This window comes from Periophthalmus magnuspinnatus, chromosome 9, assembly GCF_009829125.3.
Source record: "Periophthalmus magnuspinnatus isolate fPerMag1 chromosome 9, fPerMag1.2.pri, whole genome shotgun sequence".
NCBI classification, from domain to species: domain Eukaryota; kingdom Metazoa; phylum Chordata; class Actinopteri; order Gobiiformes; family Gobiidae; genus Periophthalmus; species Periophthalmus magnuspinnatus.
Genome location: NC_047134.1, coordinates 13,450,414 through 13,471,657, shown reverse-complemented (window position 1 = coordinate 13,471,657; position 21,244 = coordinate 13,450,414). Strand labels below are relative to the sequence as shown.

Genomic DNA, 21,244 nt, shown 5'->3' with positions numbered 1-21,244 from the left:
AACACATCTCATTTTAGGGACTACTGTGAGTGCGTCATTTTCCTGTTTATTTGTCTCCACAAATTCCTCCATTCCTCAGGCGGAAATCACGCCCGTGCAGAGGGACGACAGTTTCCAACTGGCTTTCTCTCCTCACTGGACGTGACTGAAAGCTCAGAAACAAAGTGTTTAATGCATAAGAGAGAATACTGAAGTAACACAGACCATGGACACGGACGCGCCCAGTCCACGCGGAGTCCATGTTGGTCACATGACCAGCGGAGTCACCACTGTCGTAAAGATAAATATTCAGGATTGTGAGTTTTTTAATAGCTTTGAAAAGTGTTTTTCCGAAACTTAAAATTGCATTCGTTTACCAAAAATTCAACTTCAACGACTAAAGTTTTACTTTTTTTATTGTTTAAAAACTTTGGTTTAGTTCACCTGGAAAAGACACGTAAGACTTTTGAGTTAACTCTGTCTAGTTTGAGATTACCTGTAGTCTTGTCGTATAGAAATATTAATAGGCTATTTTGATAATAGTTATCTTGTTTTCATAGTCTCTTTATAACACATGCTGCATGTTGTAGTTAGTCTTCATAATGACTTTCATGTGACGTCTTTAAAATCTTGTTCAAGGTTATTGTGACCTTATATGATGATATTGTGGCAACCCATAACCAACCTGAGAAATTATGTTGCCAATAAACCTCCTGGAGTGACTTTTTTCCTTTGCCTTATAAGTCTGGCTGTCTCGTTCCTCTTTCTCGGTGTTTACAGCTATAATCACATCCTCCCTAATCCAGATGTTGTAAAGGTAGGTCTGTAAAAACATTCAGATGAATTTGTGACAATTATACCTGCATTATGTTCAATGTATGTCATCTTTTTACAGGACTGGAACCACCTGCTTTCATATATTGCTCAGTATCACTTATGTGAAACAAACAGCACAGGTTTTACCCAACTAATTTCAACTTCTAATAAAGAACCAAAAGTTCAAAAAGAAGACTTAACCTATTCTACAACAGTGGCGGTTTCTGTTGAGCCAATACATGCTCGAGTCCCTCTTATTTTATCTTCTAAAGGGAGCTCCCAGAGCATTTCCCTGCACACCAGTTTCTCAGCCAGCCAACTAAAGCTTGAAGGTAGTACTGGACATCATTATTATTATTATTATTATTTACATGTGAAGGTTATGACTATATTTATTGTATTGCTCCTGTTTTCTCAGGAAATCAAACGTTTAGTGTAACTATAGACTTCACTGCTAATGAGAGTTATGCTTGCCTTAGTATAAGAGAGCCATCTTATCTACTTTCTATAAATCCGTAAGTGTCTTAACAAATTAGGCCTACCTCTTAACCACAATTTTTATTGGTAACATGATGTATTATTTTGAAGACAACCACCAGCATGCCGTGAGAATGTGATTAACCAGCAAGCTATCTATACTGAAGCAAAGAAAGTGATGGCACCAGCACAAAAATGCTTCAGTTTTCAAGCCATACATGACCCAACACTTCAAGTTATGTTGACAAAGGTAAATGCATGTATTATGTAAATGTACTGATCTATACAGACAAAAAGCTTTGCATAACTTAATCTTGTTGTATTTTAAAAAAAAAATTTTTTTAAGGAAGATCAACTTGTAGCTATACGACATCTTTTGGAAGTAGCTCTTGTTTTACTTGGAGTTTGTTTAATACTTTGTCTATCTGTGAGCCTCACACAAACCCAGAATCCACATCCCCGCTGGAAGGAGCAGGATCTTCATCATGTAATGTTATCAGTCATTGTCATGTGAGCTTGTACATTTTGGTTTAGTTTCTTACTATTACTCTTTTTGTTTCTCTGGCAGGAACCTCTGATCAAAAACTGAATGTTCTCTCTCCTGTGTTATTTCTCACAAAAATCATATAGAACTACTGTAAATATGATCTATGTGAATTACTGTCTAACTTGAGTCCTTTAATGGGATTAAATAAAATGTATAAAGATCACCTGACTAAATTGCCATGTTTTATCATTTGATCAGGCCTAAATTGGAAGGTTAAATTGAGGATGGTTAAAATAGAGGCCACATGAGGATTTTTTTTTTTATATTATCAGGGTAATATCAAATATATTAAAGGTAGTGATTTAGCAGCAGTAGCACAGGTATGCCTTGGATTTGTTATGGTTGTATTTGCTCCAATCGTTGTTTCCGTTTTTGAGCATGCCTGTCTTTTCTTCCTTCTATTGGTCGTTTGTGGAACGTTAGGGCGGGATTTAACATTAGAGGAAACCACTGTCCGCCTTCGGAGTGTGGGGGATTTTCAGGGCCTGGTTAACTGTCTCATGTTTGGAAACGAAGAGCAGATGTGTTTTTCTACTTGGGCTGGTTCCGTACAAGTGTGAGGCTGTAGCACAATCGCCGTCCGATGAGAACGGTCTGCAAAAAAAATGAGTTTTTCAGATTTGTTAACGGCTAGCTAACAGTCCTGTAGTGCTGCGCTAGCTAACCACATTCAACACCGAGCATTTTGCGATTTAGGCTGTCTATAATGGCGTCATTGCACTTGTAAACTTAACCAATGTGTTTTTGCAAGTCAATAATTGTAATGTGGGACTATGATTGTGGCTCGACACGAGTCATTGTTTAGCATTTAGCTCGTTGCACTGTTCTATGACACTTTGCTCTAGGCTGTTTAATTCAGACACACGGGCCTCCCACATGGTCACACTCACCTGGAGGACGTGGTCCGAGATGATCAAACATGAAGAGGAATTGGGATATGTTTCATGACTGTAAACTTGTCTTCTGTTCACAGGCCAAGTAAAAACATCATAAATTGATCATGGCATACTCAAGCTATAGCTCTCTAAGCAGAGCTCAGCTTACCTTTGAGTACCTTCACACAAATTCGTAAGTGTTGGTTTACTACTATTCATGAGATAAATGTAAGATTTGTTACTGTAAATTCAGTAAGATACATACATACATACATACATACATACTGAGAGAAATATTTGTTTTCAGAACAACCCATGAGTTCCTATTTGGAGCGCTGGCTGAGCTTGTGGATAATTCTAGGTAAACCTGTTACTTTTTAATGAATCAAGTCAAGCCAAACATAAAATAAACATATGTTATATATAATATTTTCAGGGATGCCAATGCTACACGAATTGATATCTACACAGGTATGCCAACCTCACAATATCTGAATGGCACAAAAGATAGGCATGTTCACTAGCATGTTCACTAGCATTTTACTATTCATTTTCAGAAAAAAGACCAGAGCTACGTGGTGGCTACATGTTATGTTTTCTTGATGATGGCATTGGAATGGATCAAAGTGAGTTTTGGTTTATAAGCATTGCAGTTGATTTTGGTATTCTCAATTTATATGGAATAATATAATTTTTATTCCTCCTAGATGAGGCAACACATGTGATTCAGTTTGGAAAGTCAAACAAACGCTCAACAGAATCTAGCCAGATTGGCCAGTATGGAAATGGACTGAAATCGTAAGTGAACGATATGTTTTGTTTCCTGTAATTTTGAGATATTGCTCTTAAATTTCTCTATTCTTGTTTACCAACAGGGGTTCAATGCGTATTGGCAAAGACTTCATTTTGTTCACAAAAAAAGGCACCACTCTTACATGTTTATTCTTATCACGGACATTTCATGAAGAAGAAGGGTTAGATGAGGTTTGTACTTGTTGAGTCAGATATATGCTGTATGAGGTGTGTTTTTGCTGGACTAAAAAATATAAATTTTCTTTTTAGGTTATTGTGCCTCTGCCTTCCTGGGATTTGAAGACAAAAGAGCCTCTGACCTCTGATCCAGAGAAGTATGCAATAGAGACAGAGCTGATCTTCAAATACTCTCCATTTAAAAATGAACAGCAACTCATGGAACAGTTCAACAAAATAGAAAGTAGCAGCGGTATATATACATTTTGTGACTAGGGCCGATTTTTAAATTTTTGTGATTAAGTTAATTAATTTTTTGTATAATTATTTTTTATTTGAAGGCACTCTTGTGATTATCTACAATCTAAAGCTGATGGACAGCAGGGAACCAGAGCTGGACTTTGAGACCGATCATCAGGACATACTTATGGCAGGAACACCAGCTGAAGGAGTGTGAGTGTATTTTTCAAATCACCAAATTTCACAGCTACGGGAAACAATTTATGCATAGGTGGTGACAATCCCATCTTTATTTTTCAACAGGAAGCCAGAGCGCAGGTCATTCAGGGCATATGCTGCAGTTTTATATATAGACCCACGCATGAGGATATTTATCCAAGGACATAAAGTCAGGACAAAAAGACTCTCCTGCTGTTTATATAAACCCAGGTAATGATTTTGCATAAATGCTAAAGCTTGTTAACCTGGTTAGCAGGATGAATTCTCATGACATCTGTGCATTCACAAACTCCAGAGAATCCATCTGGCTAAGCTTTCGCTGTTGGGACAGCGTAGTGCCCAAATGAACCAAAACATAGTCCATATTTACACTAAAATAGACTAAAGTACATCCATCGGCGTCACTATTTTGTTCTGGAAAACCTTGCAGAGGGAAGCCATTTGTGGACTGGAACAATGTATGTGCTTTTTTTCAACTGGATTTAACAAATGTTTGATTTTTTTTTTTTAAGCATGTTCTGCTGTTGTGACACTTTGCCAAATCAGTTTCATATATTCAGACATTCCCCCTTTTCCCGATTGCTTTCAGAGAGGCCCATTCCAAATTGATAAATATGTTACACATCAGTCTGATGCAAGCCAGGTTAGCTAAATTAATTCAACATTTTTTTCAACCAGACTTTACAAGTATTCATCCACTCGGTTCAAAACACGTGCTGAGCAAGAAGTCAAGAAGGCAGATCATCTAGCCAAAATTGGTAAGTGCTAAAGTAAAATTAAATAACACTAAGATTGTTTGAAAATAACTGGGTAAGAGTTTCATTTTCATCTTTGTATAGCTGAAGAAAAAGCAAGAGAAGCTGAGAGTAAGCGCATTGCTTTGGAGGCTAAACATGGGGATGATTTGTCAAAAGATTCACGGGTATACTACACAGTTATTTGTTTAGTTTGTTTTGTAGATTGGAAATGCATGTCATTTACAAAATACCCACCAATTTGTTTTTAGGCAATTTTGAGGAAGGTTCAGGATGCAGCCATGATGCTCCGACGAGATGCAGAAATGAAGCAAAGAATCCTTGAAGCCAAGCAGAAGTATGGGGTTTCTAGAGTAAAATCATTAACATTGAGATTTATCCTGTTAGTTTTTTCCATTCTGTGACAGTTTTTTATGGTTTCAGGGCATTAAAGGAGCCTAAAGAGCTGCATTTTATATTTGGTGTGAATATTGACCAGAGGGAACTAGATGGAATGTTTATTTACAACTGCTCACGTCTCATTAAAATGTATGAAAAGACTGGACCTCAACTTGAGGGAGGAATGTAAGTATATTGTAGATGTCTTGGTCAGACTGCAGTGTGCTTATTTAATTGTATGTTTCAGGGCATGTGGGGGTGTTGTTGGAGTTGTTGATGTTCCATATTTAGTTCTGGAACCCACTCACAACAAACAAGACTTTGCAGATGCAAAAGAATATCGCCACCTTTTGAAGTCTATGGGCGAACATCTGGCTCAGTACTGGAAAGACTCAAACATCGGTGAGCTTCCCCTCTACATGCAAACACTTACCCTTGTTTCAGTTGTATGAACCACTTGCATATTTGAGAATTGTAGATGGATAGCGCTCAAAAATGAATTGCTGCTCTGAATGGCAGATGTACAAAGTTGAGACTAGCTGATATGAGGCCAAAGTTATTCAGTTTTACAGGGACAACACTTTGTTAGTAGTGTTCTTTGCAACTCTATGACAAATTCTGTTGTATTTCAACAACACAGCTCAAAAAGGCATAGTGAAGTTCTGGGATGAGTTTGGCTATCTATCTGCCAGCTGGTCTGCACCTCCTTCTTCAGAGACCAGATACAAGAGACGTCGTGCGATGGAGATACCAGTTACCATTCAGTGTGGTTGGTAACATAACTACTTGATCTAACTTTACAAATAAAAAAAATATATAATAAATATATGCATCTATGTTTAGATAAATGTTTGAAGTGGAGGACTCTACCTTTTGAGATGGATGCAGTAGACAAACGCTACCCAGACAGTTGGGTGTGTCTTATGAACCCAGACAGCACCCAAGACAGGTTTGGTTAAATACACTAACATTAATTTGTTTATTTATGAATGTCATTAAAGTGACTACTGCTAAATGCACTCACCACATGCAGTAGAACCCTGCTGACTCCATAAATATTAAGCACACTTTCTCTACCCTTTGTTGATTGACTATAACCTCTCTTGTCAATAACTCATTCTAAATTGCAGATGCTTTATTGATATTTTTCAGATGTGATGCCCCTGAACAAAAACAGAATTTGCCTTGTGGGGTCTTAAAAAAAGACAAACCCACTGCAGAGGACAAAAAGAAAGAACTTGCAGAAAAAATTAAACTGCAACAGGAGAAACTAGATGCCATGCAGGTATTTAGTTTTTTGTTTTTGAAGATCATATTATTATTATTATTTATTTATTTTTTATTTTTCCAGAAAACCAGCAGTGTAAAATCCGCAGCTGATATTAGAAAACTGCCACTAGAGGTTAGCATGAAACCAACAAAGTTAATTTTATTTAGCATGACATTTAAATTAATTTCAACTATTCTCATGATCCAGCCAACTAGGTCATCTGAGAGATCTGTTGCCCGTCCCCGTTCGCCTCCTTTGCCTGCTCACCTTAAAAATGCCCCCAGTGTTCCCCCATCCCGTGCTGCTTCTCAGCGGCCCACTCGAAGCTCCGCTCCACCTCCCGCTAAACCAGAGCCACCGAAATCTAGATCTGCCGCTAAACCTGCTACACCCACAGCAAAGGCTCCTTTAAAAGCGGTTGCCAAAGCAGCACCACCGAGTCGAACCTCAAAAGTGAGCCTGAGTAATTGACAATGATGGAAATATTGTTGTCTTGTCACGGGGTAACAGTTTATCTTTTTACAGACCCCAGCCAAACAGCTGCCAGCTGCAGCTTCTAGTCAACGCAAGAGGATACTAGAGGAGGAAGACAGTGAGGAAGAGGAGGAGGAAGAGGAAGAAGAAGAAGAAGAAGAGGAGGAGGAGGGAGAGGAGGATGACAGTGAAGAGGGTGACGACGAACCACAAACTAAGAAATCAAAGATGGCGGCCACAGCTGCTAGTCGTGGCAAAGTAGTAGAGAAAAGTCCGGCACCTAAGAGAGGAAAGTTGGATGAGGTGTGTTTTTATCTTGATGCATTTTTTTTTTTCTGCACGCGTTGGGGCAATGACATGTGGTGAATTTGCTTCCTGTTTGTTGTGCTTTTGTAAACTAATGATCTACAACAACTTAATGAAGTAAATATTTAAATGTGTCCATAAATGACTAAGCCATTGACAGAAGGTGAGAATTCGATTATTTTGCTGTTGACCCTGCAGGTTAACAAACTCATCCAGTCTGCGAAGAAGGGGTTTTCTACTCCTACCAGACAGGCACTGACTGCAGCAGCATCTTCCCCTAAAACAGTTTCCACACCTGAGCATGGTGCTAGAGCTAAGGTAGCCCTACTTGCCGCCTTCTGCTATTTAAACTCAAGCTGGCTTTGTTGCTCCTCCTTTCTCACTTTCAATAACAACTGTAGTTGCTAGTCTACTATTGGGAGTGTAAATCTTTGTTTTCTCAATTGGTGACCTTTTGGTAGAAATGGGAATTAACTACTTATTAAGATCTTGACAAAGCATGCACTTGTTTTCCATGTTAGATTGTCTTGATTGTGCATGTTGTGGGGGGCATTAACGCTTGTTTTTAGATTGTTTTCACACACGTTAATGCATTTGTGGAGCGACCCCAGTACGCACTAGATTTAGCTGTTAAATTCAGTTTTGGATTGGTCTTGTTCACATGCACCGCAAATCATTTGCCCTAAACACTGCACTGTGAGCCACTTGAGAGGCATCAGCTGATCACCAAATTTATTTCCATGACAACATGCTTCAAGTGGACGGAGCCCCTTAAATACGCACGCTCACTTCACTCGTGCTACACGCAGGGGTCTTTTGTGTCACCTGTGACTAAATACAGTGTGAGCACTATAAATGCTGTGGTGACAGCAGAGAAAGCTTTTTGAACGACACAGTCAGACCTGCACAGACGGGGGAGATGTGCTTCGCTGATGTTGAGTTGACCCAAGTTACCTCACCACTCTTGGACCACCTGTTTAATACAAATCAGAGTGTGACTTCTGGGCCAAGCGCACTGCTTTTGGAGCAAATGGTCTTTTACGTCAACCTAAATAGTGGCAGTGTGAAAATGACCTTATGTGTGCAATAATGACTGCATTTTAATGACTGCATATTAACTTTTTTCCAGGGATCACAAAAAGCCCCAGAAGAACCTGAAGGCAATATCAAAAATGCTCAGAAAGGTTGGAATAACTGCTAAATAACAAGAGTATATTGCTCCTAAAAGAGCTTAAAACATGTTTCCTATGTTTCCTACAGATAAAGGGCTATTAGTGGAAGTCCGTGTCAATAAAGAATGGTACACTGGTAAAGTTATTGCTGTTGAAACAAATAAACAAACTGTTCGTTGGAAGGTTAAGTTTGACTATGTACCCACATCCACACCGAAAGACAGATGGTAAGAAATGATTTAAACCTTCTAAAATGTTCAACACATATTTATTCCCCTTATGTATTTCGCATAGGGTGTTTAAAGGGAGCGATGATGTTCGTTTGATGAAACCTGCATCTCCCAACTCTCAAACCCCAGACACGCAGCAGGAGGTTGAGAAGGGTCCATCTCCAATGGAACCAGACACTACACAACCAGGAACTAGTCGAGAAGTCACAGGGAGCCTGGTTAACATGCTCAGGTATGGTTTTTCTACTAGACTCATTGTATTCATTTGTATATCATGATTTTATGATGTTTAAACCTGGCGCACAATGCCATACATAAAACATTGTCATATCAAGATGAAACTGATTGTGGTATGTCAACTGTGATAATCTAATAAATTGTTCATATAGTGACCTATTGTGAAGAGGATAATCATATTTAATTGGTTATTTTCAGGACAATGCTACATTACTTTTTTCCTCCTGTTTTCCGGATTCCCAAAGATGAAGTTAACAGCATGACGGCTGAGGAGCTGGTTTCTTTTCCTTTGGTGAGCCAAATTTATGCATACAGTGGTCCCTCGTTTATCGCAGGGGTTACGTTCTAAAAATAACCCACCATAGGTGAAATCCACGAAGTAGTCTGCTTTATTTTTTATAATTATTACATATGTTTTAAGACTGTAAAATGCCTCCACACACAGTTTATACACTTTTCTCACACAGGCATTAACATTTTCTCACATTTATCTCTTGTTTAAACACTCCCAAAGTTCTAACCTTTGTATATTATATCCCCCTTCCTCGATGATCACTTTAAATTTGTTGTTTACATATGCCTCTGCTCCAGTGGTATCCGCAAAAGTGGCCTCTCTGTGCAGAGAAGCACTTAAGTCAAAAGCGTTTCTGAAATTTGTCGGTGCAAAACTTTTCATCAACATTGTGCAAGTTCCCCCCCCAATAAAACCCAAACATACAGGACTTCAGAGTCACACTGTGATCCAACATTTATGTAAATTTGGCCGAACGCATTCTGTACTGTACAGGAGACACAGCACAGAGGAAAGTGATGGACAATTGTCTACAGTCCCTTAGCCAATCAGGATGCAGCGCACAATGCACATTCATACACTGTTAAAAAAAAAAAGCATGCAATATTGCACACACAAAAAATCTGCGAAAAGGTGAACTGCGATATATCAAGGGGCCACTGTATTGTAAATCAATACTTCTCTATTAAATCCAACTTGTTGAATTGAGTAGCTGTATTTTATATGCACTTACCTTGTGTTTAAATTGCACAATTCTCCTCTCCCTTGTTGTGCATTTTAGAAGGAGTATTTTCAGCAGTATGAATCTGGTCTGCAGTCTCTGTGTAACTCTTATCAGAGCAGAGCTGATGCCAAGGCCAAAGCTGTGGAAGAGAAGTGCAACAATACTGAAAACAAATTAAAAGAAGCAGATGAAAAACTGCAGAAGCTGAGAACAAATATTGTAGCACTGCTACAAAAAGTACAAGAGGTAAGATTTATGTTTTAGTCATTCTACAGGTCAATTAAAAATAGAGAGAATATTTGTCATTGCCATATTCGTACTAGTATTCAAACCATGTTATAGTTTTTTCCCTTGTCATTACTCACTCCTGCAATCATGCCATAGTTCCTAGAATCCCAGTTTTTCTGAGCCCCTTTCAGCAGTGTTGCATAGCCATTTTGGCTCAGTTTTCTTAACAATTGTGAGCAGTGCATTAATTTTTTTTTTTTTTTAAATGAACAGCTATCCATGGGGTCTGGCAGGGCAGTACTTTATTGTGCTGAGTATAAGTCATCTGACTTGTTTCATTTTTAGATCAGTATTATTCAATATGAACAAAATATCAAATAATGATCCGTGAGTGTTTAAATTATAACTGTATACATGTTGTTGTTTTTTGGGGGGTTTTTTGGGTCCTAAAAAAAACAAAGATTGCTGTCACGTCCCAAGTACAGTTGTCTTTTGGAAGAAGGACGCAATATAATACAAACCATATATTAGGTTTTGTGTGTTTGGGGACAACGTAATGTCCCTATAAAGCAAAGAAACAATGTGCAAAATGCTTAACAGTTTTATTGCTAATGGTATTACTTGTAAAGAAATGCTGTTTTATTTCAGGATATAGATATTAACACAGATGATGAGCTTGATGCTTATATTGAAGATCTTCTTACCAAGGGTGATTAAAGAACTACTCTGCAGTATAAAGAAAAGGCCCTCTTTTCTGGATATATGCTGGGGCGCCTCTCCAAGGACGATGCCTGTGCTGCTTCCCTCAGTATTCAGATCATCCTTTTTTTGTTTGTGCTGTTGAACTTGAGTCAGACAGTCTTGTTTTAAACATATTTTTTTTGTTCTCCTGTGGCTTTCTGTAGTCATTTTTAACATTATTTACATATTGTTAAAATACATGTTAATACTGTATTCATTTTAGTGTGATGTAATTTCCCTTGTCATTTTATGTTTTGTTCAAAAAAGTATTTGGCTTCGTTCCTAGTCCATCTTCAACTATAACCTGGGCACTCCATTTAATATGTAACAGAGACAGGACTCTGCCAGCCTAGGCAAACTTGTATTTTTGTACACTAAAACACAGCTGTGTTGACTAAGACCTTGTTCCGTCCTGGAAGCCCAGGCAATACTTTTATAAGTGGGTGCAGTTTCACACCCATAAATTATTTACTGGGTTTTATCAGTATCTATGTTCCTTTAGTGTTCTGTTTTAATTAAAATGTGTTTATTTGTGCAGAAACTGTTTTGCAAATTATTCCTTTGGTTCATGAAAGTAACAAAGGTGTGATCAAATTGTTTTGAAAACTGTTGCATGCTCTCTGCCAATGTTCTGGAACAGACAAATTCTGTATTTTTGGAAGACAAAATTGTAACAATAAAACAGTTTCTATAACTGCATGATTTTCTTCTGATCAAAGGTGATGCAGAGTAATTACTCTCTAATTACTGCTCTGTATCAATATATCGAACCTTTATTCTGAAAGAGTGCAGTTCCGGATGTAAACACGGCCACAGTATGTCGGTGGTTATGTTTCAATGCTACGATTATCAGGGTATTTTTAGGTGTAGACTTCTATAAAAGGTAAAAGTCAGTTTATTTTTCTTTCGCAGTTGAGTGCTGACCGCAGAAACACGCCGGGTTTTCCATGTAAATGTTTTTTTCCCCTAAAGAAATTGGCCAAATTGTCTGCAGGCTCTGTTGCGCATAACTCTGAACTTTAACCCACATATTACTGACATAAAAAGAGTCACCTCGAATAGAAAATATCACTGAAAAAATACTTTGCAGGTCTTGCATTATGCGGTTTTGCACAGTTCTATACCGTGGGGTTGAGAGCACAGCAAGGCACAAGGCTCCTCTTAGGCCCCTTCAGTCTCTCAATCATGTCAGATCAGCCAGTGTCGCCCTAACATTAACCAAACCAGACAACGGGCCAGCTGTGGACAGTCTATCATTCTCCAAAGCCAAAATTGGGTGCTTCTTTCAAGAAAGACCAGTCCTGAAGAACCCATTCCTTGAAGATGCTTTGCTCAGAGGATATCTGAAGAGGTACATGCCACATGAGGTGAGATGTTGAGATGTTGTGGGCTGTTGATTTTTCTGCTAATTTGAGCTAATAAACTTGTGTGTCTTTACAGGCTGTTGTATCGGATTTGTGTGCATTTGGAGAACATGTGGCCAATAAAGTTGATGGCTGGGGTAGAGAGTGCGAAGTTTCTCCCCCACAACTGGTTCAGTATGACTCCTGGGGGCGCAGAGTGGACCTTATCCACACTAGTGCCACCTGGAAACAAATGAAAGATTTATCTGCTAGAGAAGGACTTGTTTCCATTGGCTATGAGAGACATTATGGGGAGTGGAGGTAAAAAATCTTCACTACATTGTCTTAATTATATCTTTAAGCTGGCCTCAAGTCACAAATAAATCTTGTGTTTTAGTCGTGTATATCAAATGAGCAAGCTGTTCCTCTTTTCACCCTCTTCTGGACTCTACACCTGCCCTCTGGCCATGACTGATGGAGCAGCTAAAGTTATTGAGGTGTGTAAAGTTTAAGAGTTCTTTAATATTTGTGCTAAGTTACAGAGTTGATGTCTGTTCACAAGTCCTTAGGTATTTCTTGGCCCGTGGAGGAAGCCTTTCATCGACTGACCACTCGCAAACCTGAATATTTTTGGACATCAGGGCAGTGGATGACTGAGAGACAAGGAGGATCTGATGTCGGTTAGTAATGTTTTTGCGGTTGGCAAAATACATGTGATCATCAATATATGTTCACAGGTTTGTATTGTATTTAAATTTATCTGCATCCCCATAGCGAATGGAACTGAAACTGTGGCGGTTCCTCAAACTGATGGTTCATTCAAGCTTAATGGATATAAATGGTTCACCTCAGCAACAGATGCTGACATGACCCTCACACTGGCAAGAGTGCAAGACACCACAGGAGCTACAATACTGGTACAATGTCCTTTTTTAAACAGAGGGAGTATAAAAAAGTGACTCATGCACATTTATTTGAGAAGCGCATCAATAAATGATTTAGTAATAATAATTTGATTATTTCTTTACTGTGTCTGTTGTGCAGCAACATAGTTTAAACATATTTCATGGCTTTTTTGTTATTATAAGAAATGATGTTAAAAGGAGAAAATGTTTTCGTTACAACGTAATCATTACTGGTTTTAACAACTTCAGTCTCATGTTTTAATAACATAATTTTCTTGTTTTTAAGTGAACATATTAAGCTCAAATCCAATGACTGTGCACTCAGACCTGCTTAAAGTGATTTGCCCATAGTCTCTATGTTTTGTAACAATACGCAGGGGAAGATCGAGCCAAACACTTATCATTTTGCTTTGTATCTAATAACAGACTGCATGGCCTACTCCTACTCCACCAACTTGTAGACATAAACCTACTAGAGTAAAACTGATGTTGTTAAAACATAAGACTGAAGTCATTAAAACGTGTAATGATTTCGTTTTTATGGGAAAATGCTCTCATTTTAACTTATTGCTTTCTCATAATAACAAAAAAGCCAGTAAAAATGTTTAATCCATGTTTGTTTTCTACCCTTCCGTACTGTTGGGACAATTGAGACATTTGTACAAACCTCTGCAAAGTACAGTCAATATATAATCCCCATACTATTGTAATTTCTCCGACATGCAGGGTAGTCGAGGATTGTCTTTGTTTTATGCTGAAGTGAGTCGCGATGAGAGTGGACAGTTAAAGGGCATAGAGGTGCAGAAACTGAAGGACAAGCTGGGGACCAGACAAATGCCTACTGCAGAGTTACTGCTCGACGGACTGCCCGCTCATATGGTTAGTAAAGAGAATCTCCAGTACCTCCAATCACTGAGCACATGTTTGTTACCAAAAATGCTAAACAACTTTATTTTAGATTTCCACAGAAGGACGGGGTGTGTCTTCCATTGCAAACATGCTTACAATAACCAGGATTCACAACAGTTTATCTGCTGCAGGAGCAATGCGAAGGCAAGCTATTTAATATTTCAAATCATTTAAACTGCATAAATATAATGCTTTATTTCACTGTTATTAATTAATGATGTTGGCAGGGTGGTGCAGCTGGCCCGTGACTATGCAACCCGCCGCAAAGCTTTTGGGAAACTTCTTAAAGACCACCCATTACACATGCAGACTCTTGCCAGGATGGAGGTAACATGGTCAAAACTGTTATCTGCTTCAGTTTCCACGCATTGAACAACTCTTTGTTTTTAGGTTGAGACTCGCGGGGCCTTTCTCTTGGTAATGGATGTCTGTCGTCTTTTGGGCCGGGAGGAAACTGGTATTGCGACTGAATTTGACACACATCTCCTACGTCTTCTTACACCTGTTGTCAAATTGTACACAGGTAAGCAGGTAAGTTTCAGATAGTTAACATACCATTCTCTCCGCTATCTATTTGTACTCAACATTCTGCTGTTGTAGGCTGTGGCTGTGGTGTCAGAGGGGTTGGAAAGCTTTGGTGGACAGGGCTACATTGAAGATACTGGGTTGCCAGGACTTCTTCGGGATGCACAGGTTTCACTACAGGCCAAACAGCCATATTCTACATATGTTAACCATTCATAATATAATCTGATCTGTATAGGTGTTGAGCATTTGGGAAGGCACAACAAATGTCCTGTCATTGGACGTTCTCCGCTGTGTGGCAAGAAGCTCAGGCATGGTTTTTCATGCATACTTTATCCACACTAAGGTAAATGGTAACTTGCCAAACTGGTTTAAATGAAATCTGTGTAAGCAAGAATGAGCCCAGATATCTGACCTTGTTTGTTCTTGTCCTAGTCCCTTCTTAAAAATGCATCTGGAGTTTCTGCATTGACCCCAGCAGTAAAAGCAATACAGTGTGCGCTCTCTAAACTGGAGTTATTGGTACAGGACACTGCCACCAAGGAGCCAAGCTTTCTTGAACTGGCAGCGAGAGATCTTGCATATAGTTTGGCTCGTATCTATGCAGGTAAACCATCACCACAAAATAATCAAGATGCATTACACTAGCTTTAAATACCCACAGTGTGATTATTTAATAGGTGCCCTTCTCATTGATCATGCGTCTTGGAAAGGTGCCTCTCCAGCTGATGTATATGCAGCTTCAAGGTAAAAAGCTGAGGTTTTAAGTGGAAATTTTAATTCAGTAATCTGACTTTTATTTTGTTTTGTTTTTTTCAGATGGTGTGAGCAGGATTTGTGTCCTGTGGCAACCAACCATGAGAGAGGCTGTTACAACCCTGGCTCTTCACACGATAATGCAGCATTGGTGTATCAGCGAACACACCACTCAACTAATTAAGCATTTTAAAAAAATAACACCACCAATCAGCCTTTATTGTATTTATAAAATTTTAGAGTTTATTTTCTCTCTGCATGTTGTGTTACGGTTTGTTTCTACATAATGTATGATAGCGCCAGTACATCTCCGATATGTTTGTACCATATGAACCATGTCACACTCTGAGGACTCAGGGACCGGCCTCCTGCTGGTGCCCGGAGTCAGGACTAAACATGGGGAATCATCAGTTTTTGCAGCTAAAACCTGGAACAATCTTCCTGAAGATGTGAGACAGGCCTCTACTTTGACAATGTTTAAATCCAGACTCAAAACAGTTTAGCTGTGCATATGACTGAAAGGTTTTAATGTTAATTTTATGATGATTATTTGTGATTATGTATGTTTTGATTTGTTGTATTGTGATTTTAATGTCTTTCTTTTTCTGTAAAGCACTTTGAATTACTTTGTGTATGAATTGTGCTATACAAATTATCTTGCCTTCATAAAGATTTTTGAATGTTCTAAAATGACTTTAAATTTCGTATTATTAGATTTTATGTAATAAATATGGTATTAAAAATCGTATATATCTTGTTGTGAGTAACTAATGAAAAGCAATGCATGTAGGCCTCTTGTTATTTCTTGTGTAGTGTAATTAACCAGCTTTAGGTCGGGCTTTGAACGCAGCATCGTCAGTAAATGCGAGTGGGCGGAGTTAAACATTGAAGGTACACGATGTGGACTGTGACATGAGCAGCTAAAAATGGGCACACTGGGTATCTGACAGGTTTATTCGGCATGATAAGCAAGGAATCTATTTGGAAAACATTTATGTAGATCAGCAAAACGCTAACACCAGAATGAGAGCCGCTCCGGGATAGGCGACTTCAGTTTAGGTTTATTTTATATCATTTTGTCATCCTGAACATTTCCATGATTCCAGGAAGGGAATTTTCGACATAACTTGAACCAAAACAAGACCATGGCGTCGCACACTACGGACGAGGTCAGTCAAAACATGGCAGATGTAACTATTTCATTACATTTTTTCTTGTCCTTGGGTGCACCCTGCAGTCTGTAGAAATCCACCCCTTTCCACAGAATCTGATTGCAACACAGATTGTTTATGGAATAGGACTGAAAGAAAATAGTCATGATCTGAAAGTCATGTATCACTCTCTGTCACAGTCAACAGTGGATTGCAGGTGAAGTGGTGTACAATGGCCAAATGGCTCTTTTTATTTAACCTCTATTTTACCAGGAAGTCACTTTTTACATTAGTATCACCGGGTTTTAAAATGTACCATAATTTGTGTGTGTTTGTCCTTTGCCTCTGGTTTAGTGTGATATAGTGATGAGCCTGAATGCTTCAGAGCGCTGTACCTTTGTGAAGAATACCTCAGACTGTAATTCAGAGGACAGCTTCATCAACTACATCCATGTGGCCTTCTGTCTGCTCCCCCCCAACTTCACTTCTCTCACCGTCATCCTTTGTGTAAGTATCAGTGTTTCTGGTTATTGCCTGACCCATGGAGGTGAAAGTATTGGGGTCAGGGACAGTACACAATTTGAGGAACTCATGTACTGCAACAAACGGGAACGATTTATTGTATTCATAGCAAAAATAATCCTTGTCCGCAAATGGCATAGATTCCTGTTGTAAAATTAACCCTTTTTTATTCAACAGATGATATGGCTGGTTTTTCTATTTATTATTCTTGGACTTACTGCGTCAAAGTTGTGAGTTTGATTCATGTTTTTGTCACATATTAATTGTGTTTTATGCCTGTTTCAGAGTCCCACTGACATTGATTTGGTTATTACTAGTAGTAGAAGCACATTCCCCTCATTCGTCTCAGCTTTAAGCTTTAACTTTCAGTGCACTCTATACTGACAAACCAGCTTTTATAGTCACATGTTCAGGTCATGTGACAAATACAGCTGGTATTGTTTCCCATGAGATGCACTTCTATAACTGTTTACTGTAGTTGAAAATAGAAACTAATTTTGACAATTTGCTTACAATTTAACAATTTTGTTTACAGTTTCTGTCCCAATCTCTCGGCCATCTCCACCAGTCTGCACCTCACTCACACTGTAGCTGTATCCTTTTTATTATCACCTGTCATTTTAAGTTTATTGAATCACTTTATATGCAGTGGTGCCCTTAACAGTAAATGTAGGGTGTGACGTTTTTGGCCCTTGGTAATGGGGCTCCAGACATCTTTAGTGCAATGGCAGCGATCTCTCATCCACACACAGCTGGACTGGCTGTGGGAGCCTTATTTGGTCAGTGTACTATTCAATAATGCCACAGCTCAGTAATCTTAATCATGTATGTGTTCTTTTAACATGATCATTACCTTTTTTATTCTCTGTAGGAGCGGGCATTTTTGTTACCACAGTTGTTGCAGGCAGCGTGGCACTGGTCAAGCCTTTTGCTTTGGCGTCACGCCCCTTTCTCCGTGATTTGATCTTTTATATGTCTGCAGTGTATTGGACTTTTGTTATTCTGTATAGAGGGACCATTTCACTGGGAGAGACACTGAGTATACTTATTACTGACTTTTAATTGCTTGGTTTGCTCAGAATCTCTGAATGATTTAATGCTTATAGATTTTCTTCATCTTTATGTAGGTTATCTTGGCCTCTATGTCGTGTATGTACTGACAGTTATTATTAGTACCATTATCTACAATCGACAGAAACATTCATTGAATTCAGCAGTTCAAACAGCTCCACAAGTGCCAGGTTAGAATTTGATAACAATCCTCTATTTATTTATTTATTTATTTATTTATTGTTTGTAAAATTATAATTTATGTTTCATTAGAGTATCAGTCATCTGACACTTCTGATGATGAGGAGATACCATCTTTAAATCCCAGGTTTATCCCACATGAATATGGTAGGAAAGTTTACTTTGCAAGTCTACTTTACACACATCACGGCACATTACAATTTTGTGTGTAATTCATTTTTTTCAGAGACAGAATACAGACCACTTTTGCCATATTCAGAGTCAACAAGTCATATCCTGCTCTGCTCTCTAAATCCCATTGAGAACAGTAAGTGGAGGAGAAAATCTACTAAATGGAAAGTGCTTAAAATATTGAAGGTAATTTTATATAAAATTTAAACTGAATACTTTATAGAAGCTTATTTTACAAATGTGATTTATTTTGTTTAAATCTCCCAGACACCTCTGGAGTTTCTCCTGCTGCTCTGTATACCTGTTGTTGATCCAGATAAAGAAGACAAAAACTGGAAGCGCCCACTGAACTGCCTTCACCTAATCATTGCTCCACTCGTGTGTGTCTTTGCTTTCCAGTCTGGAGCCTGTAAGTCAAATTGTTCCCAAGTAAAACATTAAAGGTGCACTAATTTTCTTGCCTGACCTGCCAGTCATTCTGTTTGAAGGCAGAAGGATCTGAAATGGGACAACAGAGGGTGAAAGTTCTCCAACAACAGCCACTAATCCTCTCAAAAATTCTGTTAACGTTCAGAACAAAATATACTTTTTGTTTACCTGAAATAAGTTAGTTTGGTGCTTCGATTGTTTATGCTGCAAAAATCTGCACTGTTTCTCAGTGCTTTATGTTTTGTTTTAGTTTTTTCCCTTTTTTAATGTGTAAGCAGCCATGTTTGTTATTATTGGAACGAAGCATGCGTCTCTCTAATTGGTTAATCTGTCTGTCAATCCTGCCCTCTGAAACCAGAAAGACATGCTACGGCTCCAGACCATAGACTGTATACAGTCTATGCTCCAGACCCATTTATCTTTGTAAAGTTCTGTCAAAACGTGTGGCTCTGGCTGGTCAGGTAACTACTTTTCTGATGGAGGGTCCCCCTGAATGTATACATGTAGATATGCCATACTGTGCAACATTCTTGACTAAGCAATAACATCTCCAAGATGATCTATCTCCATGGAGACATGCAGGTAACACCACCAGGCTAAGTTACAGGTCAGATCTGTGGAGAGACAAGCACATTAATGTTTGTTTTTCCAATAACTTGAAAAATGCAAGATGGATATATTTAATCCAGTCAAAGCATATGACAAGATGACAGACCATTACTGTAAAAAGTTACATAGTGAACCTTTAAACCTGTACTTTCCAGATGGAGACTTCATGATACAAGGGCAGTTCCCTCTTTGGCTTCTGTTTTTACTCCTGGGTTTTTTCTTGTCTGCGATTGTCTTTTGCACTACGAAAAATGACCATCCTCCGTCATACCATCCTGTAAGTCAGTGTTACACAACATATTTCTTCACTTCCTTTCAGTTGTGATAGTAGAATATACCCTTTTTCATCCACCAGGCTTTTGCCATTTTAGGATTTGTGACCAGTGCTTTGTTAATCAGTGCTGCAGCTTCTGAAGTGGTCAGTCTTCTGCATATGCTGGGTGTAGTTCTGGGTCTCAGCAACACTGTGCTTGGACTGACTCTGCTGGCCTGGGGTAACAGCATTGGAGGTGATTATTTGAAGAGTTAACTAAGCGTACTCAATACCCTCATTTTGGACAACAGCATCATGTCACTTCTTTTTGTGCATCTTTTTGCAGATTGTTTTTCTGACATCACCCTGGCCAAACAGGGTTACCCGCGGATGGCTATATCTGCCTGCTTTGGTGGGATCATTTTCAGTATCCTTTTTAAAATTCTTTGAAATATTTAATATAAAATCAAGAATAAGTTTTATCCTTGACTTAAATGCAAAGACATGGTATTTGGGGTGGGCCTAGGATGTTTGGCACAGAGATTTCAGACTCATGCTGAAGTGCAGGTAATCAAAATCTCTAATATTATTTATGCTCAGGATCTCTGTTCTTTTACCAAAATTCCTACATAAAATAGAAATATGAGCACAGGACATCACATTCAGGTTTATTTTACCTACAGTTTAACCTCCAGGTAAACGGTTTATTGCAGAAGCGATTCAATAAAGTAAAAATATAAATGTATTTAAATACAAAATGTGAACTTTTAGGAATACATCTAGTTTTGGCCAGGGCAGATCCAACAACCAATGGGTCTTCTTGCAGCTCCCTCACCATTCAGCAGGGAGCGCTATTACACCCCCAGCACCCCTAGTTCCTGCAGTTATGTTCCCTAATCATAAACATGCTGGAGTTGTATTTTGACTGATTTATGCATGTTTGAGTAATCCTGTATTGTACTGTATTCAGGCTTGAAATTTCCACCTACCTAAATCACCTAAAAAAAATGTTTTTTAAAGTCAGACACTGGGTCAAACTTGTAGGGTTTAAAACATCACATAGCAAATTTTAAATGCTAAAAAGTAACTGACAGTCAACTGCTTGCTACTGTGAAATGCTACTATGACGAGGTGGGTTTTTCAGTTCTCCTTATGATCAGGAAGTCGATGCACCCTTTTCTATGAAGTCATTTTAAATAAATTAACAAAATGTAAAATGATAATCTACATGTTATAGTTTAATACCAAATATCCAAAGAGCATATAATGATTACATTTTTATTTCTCTGAAAGATTGAACCGGAGGGCGATCTGCCATGGGTCCTTGCAGCGTCCCTGGGTTTGTCTCTGGTTTTCTCGTTCATCGTTGTGCCACTGAGGAACTTCCATGTGGGGAAGCCCTATGGAGTGTTTCTGCTGATTTTCTACGTAATGTTCCTTACTGTTGCACTTCTTACTGAGTTTCACATTATTAAGTTTAAACACTGAGCC

At 38.6% G+C, this 21,244-nt stretch overlaps 4 protein-coding genes across 11 annotated transcripts; all 4 read left to right on the top strand.

Moving 5' to 3' along the window:
• Positions 1 to 116: 116 nt before the first annotated feature.
• zgc:158398 (uncharacterized protein LOC568894 homolog) lies at positions 117 to 1,986 on the top strand. 3 transcript variants are annotated; one of them, XM_033972904.2, is made up of 7 exons: positions 117 to 436; positions 619 to 796; positions 875 to 1,127; positions 1,214 to 1,310; positions 1,384 to 1,522; positions 1,619 to 1,759; positions 1,841 to 1,986. In XM_033972904.2, exons 2-7 carry the CDS (start codon positions 635 to 637, stop codon positions 1,859 to 1,861), a joined length of 813 nt encoding a protein of 270 aa, XP_033828795.1. In that variant the 5' UTR covers positions 117 to 436; positions 619 to 634; the 3' UTR covers positions 1,862 to 1,986. The 3 variants fall into 3 exon arrangements, with proteins under 3 accessions (XP_033828795.1, XP_055080272.1, XP_055080271.1); XM_055224297.1 differs by lacking the exon at positions 1,841 to 1,986 and having other exon boundaries at positions 117 to 296; positions 1,619 to 1,822; XM_055224296.1 differs by lacking the exon at positions 1,841 to 1,986 and having other exon boundaries at positions 311 to 436; positions 1,619 to 1,822.
• Positions 1,987 to 2,237: 251 nt separating this feature from the next.
• On the top strand, positions 2,238 to 11,623 carry morc2 (MORC family CW-type zinc finger 2). Of its 6 annotated transcripts, XM_033973057.2 has the most exons (28): positions 2,238 to 2,411; positions 2,793 to 2,887; positions 3,002 to 3,055; positions 3,131 to 3,165; positions 3,252 to 3,320; positions 3,402 to 3,492; positions 3,570 to 3,678; positions 3,757 to 3,916; positions 4,005 to 4,116; positions 4,207 to 4,332; positions 4,801 to 4,880; positions 4,962 to 5,044; positions 5,129 to 5,214; positions 5,301 to 5,441; positions 5,503 to 5,657; positions 5,896 to 6,024; positions 6,099 to 6,204; positions 6,408 to 6,540; positions 6,607 to 6,657; positions 6,733 to 6,978; positions 7,051 to 7,302; positions 7,504 to 7,623; positions 8,435 to 8,489; positions 8,566 to 8,704; positions 8,772 to 8,939; positions 9,143 to 9,236; positions 10,018 to 10,206; positions 10,837 to 11,623. In XM_033973057.2, exons 2-28 carry the CDS (start codon positions 2,820 to 2,822, stop codon positions 10,903 to 10,905), a joined length of 3,120 nt encoding a protein of 1,039 aa, XP_033828948.1. In that variant the 5' UTR covers positions 2,238 to 2,411; positions 2,793 to 2,819; the 3' UTR covers positions 10,906 to 11,623. The 6 variants fall into 6 exon arrangements, with proteins under 6 accessions (XP_033828948.1, XP_055080262.1, XP_033828947.1 ...); XM_055224287.1 differs by lacking the exon at positions 7,504 to 7,623; XM_033973056.2 differs by having other exon boundaries at positions 6,607 to 6,978.
• Positions 11,624 to 11,709: 86 nt separating this feature from the next.
• LOC117376548 (acyl-CoA dehydrogenase family member 11-like) lies at positions 11,710 to 16,114 on the top strand. The gene is made up of 14 exons (XM_033973060.2): positions 11,710 to 12,296; positions 12,370 to 12,593; positions 12,670 to 12,769; positions 12,835 to 12,952; positions 13,047 to 13,189; positions 13,904 to 14,056; positions 14,136 to 14,230; positions 14,314 to 14,413; positions 14,477 to 14,617; positions 14,687 to 14,779; positions 14,850 to 14,957; positions 15,047 to 15,218; positions 15,292 to 15,358; positions 15,431 to 16,114. The coding sequence occupies exons 1-14, from the start codon at positions 12,030 to 12,032 to the stop codon at positions 15,549 to 15,551; spliced, it is 1,902 nt and encodes a 633-aa protein (XP_033828951.1). The 5' UTR covers positions 11,710 to 12,029; the 3' UTR covers positions 15,552 to 16,114.
• A 140-nt stretch (positions 16,115 to 16,254) lies between these two features.
• slc8b1 (solute carrier family 8 member B1) lies at positions 16,255 to 21,241 on the top strand. The gene is made up of 15 exons (XM_033973061.2): positions 16,255 to 16,536; positions 16,873 to 17,025; positions 17,218 to 17,270; positions 17,576 to 17,633; positions 17,714 to 17,819; positions 17,912 to 18,079; positions 18,168 to 18,281; positions 18,364 to 18,438; positions 18,518 to 18,648; positions 18,730 to 18,871; positions 19,656 to 19,777; positions 19,856 to 20,009; positions 20,100 to 20,180; positions 20,256 to 20,320; positions 21,047 to 21,241. Exons 1-15 carry the CDS (start codon positions 16,513 to 16,515, stop codon positions 21,239 to 21,241), a joined length of 1,641 nt encoding a protein of 546 aa, XP_033828952.1. The 5' UTR covers positions 16,255 to 16,512.
• Positions 21,242 to 21,244: the final 3 nt, after the last annotated feature.